Here is a 13,166-nt window from a genome sequence, read left to right on the forward strand (position 1 = left end):
TTTGGAGTGATCACTTTTTTGACCATTTTCCCTGAGCTATAGTATGGCTTTTTTGCCAAAATGTAATTTGGCTCAAAACACTCAAAATATTGACTTTCTGAACGATTTTTTAGCAGGGTGGACTATAAACAGTCTCAACATGCTGTACTATGACTTATTTTGACATTTGGAGTGATCACTTATTTGACCATTTTCCCTGAGCTATAGTATGGTTTTTTTTCCAAAATGTAATTTGGCATAAAACGCTCAAAATATGGACTTTCTGAACGATTTTTTCAGCAGACTGTACTATAAACTGCCTCAAAATTCTGCATTATGACTTATTTTGACATTTGGAGTGATCACTTTTTTGACCATTTTCCCTGAGCTATAGTATGGCTTTTTTTCCAAAATGTAATTTGGCTCAAAACGCTCAAAGTATGGACTTTCTGAACGATTTTTTCAGCAGACTGTACTATAAACTGCCTCAAAATTCTGCATTATGACTTATTTTGACATTTGGAGTGATCACTTATTTGACCATTTTCCCTGAGCTATAGTATGGCTTTTTTTCCAAAATGTAATTTGGCTCAAAACGCTCAAAATATTGACTTTCTGAACGATTTTTTCAGCAGAGTACACTATAAACTGCCTCAACATTCTGCATTATGACTTATTTTGAAATTTGGAGTGATCACTTTTTTGACCATTTTCCTTGAGCTATAGTATGGCTTTTTTTCCAAAATGTAATTTGGCTCAAAACGCTCAAAATAAGGACTTTCTGAACGATTTTTTCAGCAGACTGTACTATAAACTGCCTCAAAATTCTGCATTGTGACTTATTTTGAAATTTGGAGTGATCACTTTTTTGACCATTTTCCCTGAGCTATAGTATGGCTTTTTTTCCCAAAATGTAATTTGGCATAAAACGCTCAAAATATTGACTCTCTGAACGATTTTTTCAGCAGACTGTACTATAAACTGCCTCAAAATTCTGCATTATGACTCATTTTGACATTTGGAGTGATCACTTTTTTGACCATTTTCCCTGAGCTATAGTATGGCTTTTTTTCCAAAATGTAATTTGGCTCAAAACCCTTAAAGTATGGACTTTCTGAACGATTTTTTCAGCAGACTGTACTATAAACTGCCTCAAAATTCTGCATTGTGACTTATTTTGAAATTTGGAGTGATCACTTTTTTGACCATTTTCCCTGAGCTATAGTATGGCTTTTTTTCCCAAAATGTAATTTGGCATAAAACGCTCAAAATATTGACTCTCTGAACGATTTATTCAGATGACTACACTATAAACTGCCTCAACAAACGATATTATGACTTATTTTGAAATTTGGAGTGATCACTTTTTTGACCATTTTCCCTGAGCTATAGTATGGCTTTTTTTTCTAAAATGTAATTTGGCATAAAACGCTCAAAATATGGACTTTCTGAACGACTTTTTCAGCAGAGTACACTATAAACTGCCTCAACATGCTGTAGCATGACTTATTTTGAAATTTGGAGTGATCACTTTTTTGACCATTTTCCCTGAGCTATAGTATGGCTTTTTTTTCCAAAATGTAATTTGGCATAAAACGCTCAAAATATGGACTTTCTGAACGATTTTTTCAGCAGAGTACACTATTAACTGCCTAAACATGCTGTAGCATGACTTATTTTGACATTTGGAATGATCACTTTTTTGACCATTTTTCCCTGAGCTATAGTATGGCTTTTTTTCCCAAAATGTAATTTGGCATAAAACGCTCAAAATATTGACTCTCTGAACGATTTATTCAGATGACTACACTATAAACTGCCTCAACAATCGGTATTATGACTTATTTTGAAATTTGGAGTGATCACTTTTTTGACCATTTTCCCTGAGCTATAGTATGGCTTTTTTTCCAAAATGTAATTTGGCATAAAACGCTCAAAATATTGACTTTCTGAACGATTTTTTCAGCAGACTGTACTATAAACTGCCTCAAAATTCTGCATTATGACTTATTTTGACATTTGGAGTGATCACTTATTTGACCATTTTCCCTGAGCTATAGTATGGCTTTTTTTCCAAAATGTAATTTGGCATAAAACGCTCAAAATATGGACTTTCTGAACGATTTTTTCGGATGACTAAACTATAAACTACCTCAACATTCTGCATTATGACTTATTTTGAAATTTGGAGTGATCACTTTTTTGACCATTTTCCCTGAGCTATAGTATGGCTTTTTTTCCCAAAATGTAATTTGGCATAAAACGCTCAAAATATTGACTCTCTGAACGATTTTTTCAGCAGACTGTACTATAAACTGCCTCAAAATTCTGCATTATGACTTATTTTGACATTTGGAGTGATCACTTTTTTGACCATTTTCCCTGAGCTATAGTATGGCTTTTTTTTCCAAAATGTAATTTGGCTCAAAACCCTTAAAGTATGGACTTTCTGAACGATTTTTTCAGCAGACTGTACTATAAACTGCCTCAAAATTCTGCATTATGACTTATTTTGACATTTGGAGTGATCACTTTTTTGACCATTTTCCCTGAGCTATAGTATGGCTTTTTTTCCAAAATGTAATTTGGCTCAAAACGCTCAAAATATTGACTTTCTGAACGATTTTTTCAGCAGAGTACACTATAAACTGCCTCAACATGCTGTACTATGACTTATTTTGACATTTGGAGTGATCACGTTTTTGACCATTTTCCCTGAGCTATAGTATGGCTTTTTTTCCAAAATGTAATTTTGCATAAAACGCTCAAAATATGGACTTTCTGAACAATTTATTCAGATGACTACACTATAAACTGCCTCAACATTCTGCATTATGACTTATTTTGAAATTTGGAGTGATCACTTTTTTGACCATTTTCCTTGAGCTATAGTATGGCTTTTTTTCCAAAATGTAATTTGGCTCAAAACGCTCAAAATATGGACTTTCTGAACGATTTTTTCAGCAGACTGTACTATAAACTGCCTCAAAATTCTGCATTGTGACTTATTTTGAAATTTGGAGTGATCACTTTTTTGACCATTTTCCCTGAGCTATAGTATGGCTTTTTTTTCTAAAATGTAATTTTGCATAAAACGCTCAAATTATGGACTTTCTGAACAATTTATTCAGATGACTACACTATAAACTGCCTCAACATTCTGCATTATGACTTATTTTGAAATATGGAGTGATCACTTTTTTGACCATTTTCCCTGAGCTATAGTATGGCTTTTTTTCCCAAAATGTAATTTGGCATAAAACGCTCAAAATATTGACTTTCTGAACGATTTTTCCAGCAGAGTACACTATAAACTGCCTCAACATGCTGTACTATGACTTATTTTGACATTTGGAGTGATCACGTTTTTGACCATTTTCCCTGAGCTATAGTATGGCTTTTTTTCCAAAATGTAATTTTGCATAAAACGCTCAAAATATGGACTTTCTGAACGATTTTTTCGGATGACTACACTATAAACTGCCTCAACAATCGATATTATGACTTATTTTGAAATTTGGAGTGATCATTTTTTTGACCATTTTCCCTGAGCTATAGTATGGCTTTTTTTCCAAAATGTAATTTGGCTCAAAACGCTCAAAATATTGACTTTTTGAACCGTTTTTTTAGCAGACTGTACTATAAACTGCCTCAACATGCTGTACTATGACTTATTTTGACATTTGGAGTGATCACGTTTTTGACCATTTTCCCTGAGCTATAGTATGGCTTTTTTTCCAAAATGTAATTTGGCATAAAACGCTCAAAATATGGACTTTCTGAACGATTTTTTCGGATGACTACACTATAAACTGCCTCAACATGCTGTACTATGACTTATTTTGACATTTGGAGTGATCACTTTTTTGACCATTTTCCCTGAGCTATAGTATGGCTTTTTTTCCAAAATGTAATTTGGCATAAAACGCTCAAAATATGGACTTTCTGAACGATTTTTTCGGATGACTACACTATAAACTGCCTCAACAATCGATATTATGACTTATTTTGAAATTTGGAGTGATCATTTTTTTGACCATTTTCCCTGAGCTATAGTATGGCTTTTTTTCCCAAAATGTAATTTGGCATAAAACGCTCAAAATATTGACTCTCTGAACGATTTATTCAGATGACTACACTATAAACTGCCTCAACAATCGATATTATGACTTATTTTGAAATTTGGAGTGATCACTTTTTTGACCATTTTCCCTGAGCTATAGTATGGCTTTTTTTTCCAAAATGTAATTTGGCATAAAACGCTCAAAGTATGGACTTTCTGAACGATTTTTTCAGCAGAGTACACTATAAACTGCCTCAACATGCTGTAGCATGACTTATTTTGACATTTGGAGTAATCACTTTTTTGACCATTTTCCCTGAGCTATAGTATGGCTTTTTTTCCAAAATGTAATTTGGCTCAAAACGCTCAAAATATTGACTTTCTGAACGATTTTTTCAGCAGATTGTACTATAAACTTCCTCAACATTCTGCATTATGACTTATTTTGAAATTTGGAGTGATCACTTTTTTGACCATTTTCCCTGAGCTATAGTATGGCTTTTTTTCCCAAAATGTAATTTGGCATAAAACGCTCAAAATATGGACTTTCTGAACGATTTTTTCGGATGACTAAACTATAAACTACCTCAACATTCTGCATTATGACTTATTTTGACATTTGGAGTGATCACTTTTTTGATCATTTTCCCTGAGCTATAGTATGGCTTTTTTTCCAAAATGTAATTTGGCTCAAAACGCTCAAAATATTGACTTTCTGAACGATTTTTTCAGCAGAGTACACTATAAACTGCCTCAACATGCTGTACTATGACTTATTTTGACATTTGGAGTGATCACTTTTTTGACCATTTTTCCCTGAGCTATAGTATGGCTTTTTTCCCAAAATGTAATTTTGCATAAAACGCTCAAAATATTGACTTTCTGAACGATTTTTTCAGCAGACTGTACTATAAACTGCCTCAAAATTCTACATTATGACTTATTTTGACATTTGGAGTGATCACTTTTTTGACCATTTTCCCTGAGCTATAGTAAGGCTTTTTTTCCAAAATGTAATTTGGCATAAAACGCTCAAAATATGGACTTTCTGAACGATTTTTTCAGCAGAGTACACTATAAACTGCCTCAACATGCTGTATTATGACTTATTTTGACATTTGGAGTGATCACTTTTTTGACCATTTTACCCTGAGCTATAGTATGGCTTTTTTGCAAAAATGTAATTTGGTTCAAAATGCTCAAAATATTGACTTTTTGAACCGTTTTTTCAGCAGACTTTACTATAAACTGCCTCAACATGCTGTACTATGACTTATTTTGACATTTGGAGTGATCACTTTTTTGACCATTTTCCCTGAGCTATAGTATGGTTTTTTTCCAAAATGTAATTTGGCATAAAACGCTCAAAATATTGACTTTCTGGACGATTTTTTCAGCAGACTGTACTATAAACTACCTCAAAATTTTGCATTATGACTTATTTTGACATTTGGAGTGATCACTTATTTGACCATTTTCCCTGAGCTATAGTATGGCTTTTTTTCCAAAATGTAATATGGCATAAAACGCTCAAAATATGGACTTTCTGAACGATTTTTTCAGCAGAGTACACTATAAACTGCCTCAACATGCTGTACTATGACTTATTTTGACATTTGGAATGATCACTTTCTTGACCATTTTACCTGAGCTATAGTATGGCTTTTTTTGCCAAAATGTAATTTGGCTCAAAACGCTCAAAATATTGACTTTCTGAACGTTTTTTTCAGCAGACTGTGCTATAAACTGCCTCAACAATCTGCATTATGACTTATTTTGAAATTTGGAGTGGTCACTTTTTTGACCATTTTCCCTGAGCTATAGTATGGCTTTTTATCCAAAATGTAATTTGGGTCAAAACGCTCAAAACATTGAATTTTTGAACCGTTTTTTTAGCAGAGTATACTATAAACTGCCTCAAAATTCTGCATTATGACTTATTTTGACATTTGGAGTGATCACTTTTTTGACCATTTTCCCTGAGCTATAGTATGGCTTTTTTTCCAAAATGTAATTTGGCATAAAACGCTCAAAATATTGACTCTCTGAACGATTTTTTCGGCAGAGTACACTATAAACTGCCTCAACATGCTGTACTATGACTTATTTTGACATTTGGAGTGATCACTTTTTTGACCATTTTTCCTTGAGCTATAGTATGGTTTTTTTCCAAAATGTAATTTTGCATAAAACGCTCAAAATATTGACTTTCTGGACGATTTTTTCAGCAGACTGTACTATAAACTGCCTCAACATGCTGTACTATGACTTATTTTGACATAGCATGGCTTTTTTGCTTCACAGACAGGCTCAGGAACTTCTTTGTCCCCCAGGACATGCGGATTCTTTCGCAACTGCAAGTTCAACTGCAACAATATTTATTATGCATTTAATAATAATTTAATTATGTTTGTTATTGTGCTTTTATTGTGTTTTTATTGTTAGCTTGAATGGAATGTGAAAGCTTACTGACTGCGACACTCTGGATTAATTAAGTATTTATCTATCTTTCTTTCTGCCTGTCTATCTGTCTGTCTATCTATCTATCTATCTATCTATCTATCCATCTATCTGTAGTATGGCTAAAATGTCAAAATATAACATGTTCAAGAAACAGCTAAAAACCACATAAAACCGCATGAAATACCACGCTGAGACAAGCCAAAGAATAGGATGTTACAAAAAACCCCCCAAAACAACACAATATAGCATGTCGAAAAAACGACCAAAAATGGCATAATATAGTACGGCGAAAAATGTCTAAATATGACATATCCTAAAACCAGCAGAAAACCGAATAACCATGTCTCGGCTGTTGTTTGGACATGTCATATTTTGACGTTTTTCACCATTCTATAGTATGGCGTTTTTGGTCATTTTTTGGATATGCTATATTATGATGTTTTTGGATGTTTTTTCAACACTCTATACTATGACGTGCTATTTTATGTGGTTTTCAGGTGTTTTTTTGGACATGTCATATATTGACATCTTTGATATTGTTTTTAGCTGTTTTGTGGACATGTCATATTTTGACATTTTTTGCCATACTATATTATGGCATTTTCAGTTTTATTGACATGCTAAATTGTGGTCTTGTCCTATCCCATTGTATGACTTTTTCGGTCGTTTTATCGACATGCTAAATTATGGTATCTTCTTATCCTATCATATAAATTTTTTTTTTTTTTTGGTAATTTGGAGGAAATACTATTCTACTAATACTTTTTGTGCTATTTGGAAGACAGGTTTATATGACTTTTTCCATGCTTTTTTGGAAAACAAACTGTACTATGACTCTTTTATGCTATTTTTGTCGACATATTAAACTGTGACTTTTGTTGTGCTATTTTAGACGACATACCATAGCAGGACTTTTTTGTGCTATTTTGGATGACATACTATACTATGACTTATTTATGCTATTTTGGACAACATACTATAATACGACTTTTTTTGTCATCATACAATATAGTATGATTTTTATCCTGTTTTGGACAAATTACATGGGTATGACATACTTTACTACAATTTTTTGCACTATTTTGGATAACATATTAAACTGCGACTTTGTTTTGTTTTTTACTATTTTGGACAACCTACTATACTATGACCTTTTTGTGGTATTCTGGACAACATTCTACAGTATGACGTTTTTATGCTATTTTGGACATTTTGCCATTTTGGACGACATATTATGCTATTACATTTTAGTGCCATATTGGACGACAAACTATAGTATGACCCTTTTTGCTGTTTTGGACTACATCCTATAGTATGACTTTTTTTGCTATTTTGGATGACATAGTATAGTATGACTTTTTTGTGTTATTTTAGAAGACAGACTATAGTATGACCTTTTTCATGCTATTTGGGATGACATACTAAAGTATGACTTTTTAATGCTATTTTGAATGACATACTATACTACACATTTTAGTGCTATTTTGGATGACATATTATACTATAACTTTTTTTGTGTTATATTGGATAACATACTATAACATGACTTTTTTGCTATTTAGGAGGACATGCCATATTATGCCTTTTTTATACTTTTTTTGACAGTATACTATACTAGGGTATGACTTTTTTGTTCTTTATTGGATGACAATCCAAACCAAACCATATTATGGTCCTCCAAAATAGCAGAGAAAGTCATATCTATATATCTATATATCTATATAGATATATATATATAAATATATGTTGTACACTACATTTGATCACCTGCAATGCACCCATGTTTGTAAAGACATTAGGTTGATACTGAAGAAAACATGATGATTCTTAGACACATGAACTGATAAGAAGTGTCTTTTTTCAGTTACTTAGCAGCTTCACTGACATTTATTCACAATGCACATTGGAGATAATGGCACCCCCACAATGTGTAAGCCTCACTGATTAAGAAAATATCTTCCAAAAACATGTAATTACTTTTTTCTTACCTGTGGAGGGATGATGTCAAACAGATCTCCTGCCAGAGCATACTCCTGAGCAAAGATATAGTACTCGTCTGTTTCAAAGGCGATTCCGTACATGTTGATTATAAAGGGGCAGGGCGACAGGTAGAGGGAGATGCTGTACTCTCTCAGAAAGCTCTTCAGCTTGGTGGTCTTCTTCCTCAGAAACTTCAGGGCCATTTTTGTGCCTGGAAAAAGGAGGACAGAGAAGTGTTACATAACTACATAAATCTCATTTCCCTCCTCGTCTTCCAGCATATTAAAGCGTTCTGGGATTTATTTCACAGTCTCCTTATTACTGAATTAAACTTAATTAAAATCAAAATTTGATGAATAATTAAAATCTTCAATGTCACTGAACTAAATCTTGCATTTTTTTTTCAACCTCTGCCAGACTAGCTTTGTTCTCACAGAGTGACCAGGATGTTGATCTGCTTATATGCAGTGGTAGAAAAGTTTAAGTACCTCAAATCTGTACTTGAATAGATGCACCTTTCACCACTGCTTTGTGCAAGGGAGTTTGTGATGTGTATAGCTGTAAAAACAGAGAGCTGGCTATAATAAGTACTGAATTATTTCCCTTGATATAATCATGTAAAAGGATGCACAAAAGCACATTCAGTCTTCTCAAGGGAACACAGGAGGGTTAATTTGTGAGGTTCAGCTCACCTCAGCTGACACTTTGCTGCAACAAGAGAAGCAGTGAGGGGAGAGAAACCACCAGAGCTAATCTGAAATACCCCAGACAATATAAACCTGGAGAGCTGCCACCACGTCTGCCTCTCTCTGCACCAGCAGTCAGTGTGTCAGCTAAGATGAGAGGGGACACTTCTCCAATACCACCGGATCAGCTCTGCAAAGTGCTTTGTGCAGTTTTACAGTGTGTAGACACTTTTGGAAAGGTCATAAGGGGGAAGGCTCTCTGTTTGTTCTTAACGCCATGATGCAAGAGGAGTTTCCTCTATACTGACGGTCTGAAAATAAAGAAATACAATTCTTGTGCAAGTGAAAGTAATTATTATTCTTTGTTTAACTTAAAACTTTATCATAACTTTTCTGCTACTGCTTGTGCAGAGAGATCAGAAGGAACTTTATATATATATTATATAGAATATCTAGAATATAATGTATGTGTGGCTGTATCTGACATAGTAAACTTGCAAACTTAAACATTTCTGCAGGTCCATGAATGCATCACAGGTGGAGCTTGTAAGCTCGTCATTTTGTGAAGTTTGAGTCTTGGGGTGGGTTATTAATCAGTCAATCCAATCACAACTGATCAGATCAGATCTATGGATGAGAGGAGCAGCTGCTGCACAGGCAAGTGAATGCAAACTTTTAGACTCAGCTTTGAGAACTGAGTGCTATTGGAATATATATATATATATATATATATATGTATATATATATATATATATATATATAGAGAGAGAGAGAGAGAGAGAGAGAGATAGACAGATAGACAGACAGACAGATATAAAATCACAATAATATAATATAACCACACTCCTAATAAACAATCAAGCTTCAAAGATATCGAGGTTTTGATGTTTTGATCGAAGCGGGCCGCCACATCAATGTTTGTGAAACCCTGTATAATAGTATGAATAGTATAACAGTCACAGGGGATAATTTAATACTTATCATACATTGAGTACATTTTCCTGATTAAACTTTTACTGACATTTTCAATGCAGGACAAAAACTTATAACATACTTTTTTTTAAACACTTTGTTTCATTACCTGTATACTTTCTTCACCAGCCGTCACTCCCATTGTAACCAAATGGTTGTATTTGCACTATAATTTAAACTCAATATTTATATTATAAAACAGTGTTTTATATATTTTGTACACACACATACACTGTATCTTTTTCTCTTTTCGTGGTTCTATTACTAAGCAGCAACGTTCCAGCTTCATCTTCCTTAGTGCAGCATCGTCTGATTTGCACAGCAGCCAACAAGAGGCTTGTGTTTGTGTAACTTGTTGCCACAGTAGTTTTGTGTTTACATGGAAAATGAGATGCTTTGTTAAATCAGCCTGCTGGATAATATGCAAAGACAAACACCATCTGCTCAGAAGAACTCAGCTACAACTGTGAGTTTCTCAGAACAGAAAGTAAAGCTAAAGATAATGTACATTTCTAATCAACCCCACTGTTCCATCATGTTACTGGAACTGCCCAAAACAACATATCAGCAAGGTCTGAATCTTATTTCGTGACATATTTGCCAATGTGGCTGCAGTACTGTGAAACCATGATTTATTTATAGTGTATTCAGATGGAAAAATACTGTCATTTCATAACAAATTTGGGGGTGTTAAATGGGCAAATAGGATGTTTAATACTACAATGAATACAAATACAGAAGAGAAACTTAACCCGGCAGCTGTTTACAAACATCTGCCCTGTTGAAGTGCCCTCAAGTAAGAAACTAAACCTCCCTAAAGGTCTGTGTGGTCTACTGGCTGATCTCTGACATCACTGTAGAGATTTTTATCGCCACAAAGATTAAAAGTGTAAATGTATAAACTGAGAAAACCTTTTAAGATCACTGTGATAATAAAAATGCTAGAATTACTGCCTCATGGTTGTATGTAGCAGTTATAGTTTACTCTCGTGTCTGTGAGAACATGAATGCTTCACACCACACATTTCCCGTTCACGAGAATAAGACAGACAAGGTCACACTGATCTTGTCCTTTGACCACCAAAACCTAATAAGCTCATCGTTGAGTCCAAGTGGACGTTTGTCCCAAATTTGAAGGTGTTTGTCAGATAATGCATTCACAAGAATGGAAAGAATAGACAGATGGACAATCAGAGGACACAGTCTCTGGCATTGGCAATCACTGTAGCGAAAGTAGAAAAATAATCCCTTATTTTTTCTTATTTTTTATTCTCTAATCTCTTATCTAATCATAATATATGGAGTTTGTGATTTCTATTTCAATTTTTTGACAGCGCTGGAGAGTAACCAACTACTCAAGTATTTTTTTTCGTGTTACTTTATGCTTTTACTAAATTTCAGAGGCAAATATTGTACTTTTTAGTGCACTACATTTATTTGACAGCTGTAGTTACTAGTTAGTTAATTAGTTTAACAAAACATCATACTATATACAGTAACTTCTACATATATGTGAGAGAAAAACAATCTTAACTTGTATAGAATATACTACACAAGGTGAGCTGGAAATATTACTAGGCAAATATTTTATGGTTCTAGCCTACCATATGTTACTCTTCAAGTATTTGAATGTATTTTTAATCATCTTCATTTTTTTTTTTTTTTTTTTTTTTTTTTTTTTGTTTATTTGAAGTAATGTCATATTTTTACATTTACTTTAGTAAAGGTTCTGAATACTTCTTCACAGACACTCCTCTGCATAGATATTAGACTAAGTAGTACAGCACACAGATATATCATGCAGATACAGGTAAAATTTTTAAAGCATAAAAGTGGAGCTATTTTGCCATTTTAAACTGGTTTCCCATTGCGACTTTATTTTAATAAAATATTTCTGCAGCTTCAGTGTGCTGTGCAGCTGTAATATGAAGGAAAATGTCCACAAAACAGAATATTGAATTTGGCTGGCAGATAATGAATATCAAAACTGTTCAGGAACAACAAAACACTATCAGGATGCCCTGCTTCTGAGATCTGTGAGGGATTTACATTTGAGTTAAGATGCATTTGCGCACAATTGTGCTTCACAAAGGTCAGAAATTACGTCGCCTTCTGCCCATTTATTCCCATAGTTAACGTGACATTTACACTGTCCAGCATAAGACGATTAAGCTACACTGATTCTCTGCAGACTCTGAGGAGATGTCCGTCATAAAGTAGCAGATAATGAAACCAAAGGCACATGTGTTGTTTTTTTATTTATTTTTTCTTTACAATACATCATTCAACTGTGCACTTTGCAGACTGGAAAAGGTCAGAATTCATCTCTGTGACAGACTGCAGCCTCCCTAAAATGGGGTTTGAGCTCCATAAAAGAGACGATTAAGAAGCTCGGAGCAGATGGCCAACATTTTGGGGCTTTTAATGTAAGGTTGAACAGCTTTTCTATGAGTTAAGTAGTGAATTTAGGCTGTCTGGATCCAGATCTGTGTGAAATTACTGCATAAAAACGGTGGCCTACATTACCTTGAATTTGCTTTTCAAAAGTAAACACTTCACAGATGAATGAGGGTGCTTTACCTGAGCGAGGAGGGAAAACAGGATTATTGTTGATTCTCTCAGTGCATGCTGCTGCTGGTGTGATACCAGAGAGGACCATTTTAAAACTGCACAATTGTTATATAAATCGGCCCTGTCTTATCGCTTTGAATCACAAAGAAAGGGCCACAAAAGTGAGCAACATCCAATTTCCTCCAACTGCAGCCTTGAAGATTTGCTCCCTCTGGACTAACACATTTCTAGATACCATCATGAAACTTCCTCAGTTTATTACTTACATTTAGACAATTGTTTTTTTTTTATATTACAAGTTTTGTGAAGTTTTATCTTAACATATACAATTAAAGACTCATCTACTTAAATATGAACTAATTTGCATACATTTGCAGAACAGCTACAAATACTGCCACACAGTTTTATGGAAAATTAAATGGGCAAAAAGGATAGTTTATACTTAACTAACT

At 33.9% G+C, this 13,166-nt stretch overlaps 1 protein-coding gene across 1 annotated transcript in view; it reads right to left on the minus strand.

Annotated features, from left to right (window-relative positions):
* The window catches only part of unm_sa1261 (un-named sa1261), a 59,412-nt gene that overhangs the window by 28,586 nt on the left and 17,660 nt on the right, over positions 1-13,166 (minus strand). The window contains exon 3 of the mRNA XM_042505531.2: positions 8,494-8,696. Within this exon, the coding sequence (XP_042361465.1) occupies positions 8,494-8,696 (203 nt within the window). The remainder of the gene's footprint in view (positions 1-8,493; positions 8,697-13,166) is intronic.

Source organism: Plectropomus leopardus, chromosome 18, assembly GCF_026936395.1.
Source record: "Plectropomus leopardus strain MGB_pleo_1.0 chromosome 18, ASM2693639v1, whole genome shotgun sequence".
Classification (NCBI taxonomy): domain Eukaryota; kingdom Metazoa; phylum Chordata; class Actinopteri; order Perciformes; family Serranidae; genus Plectropomus; species Plectropomus leopardus.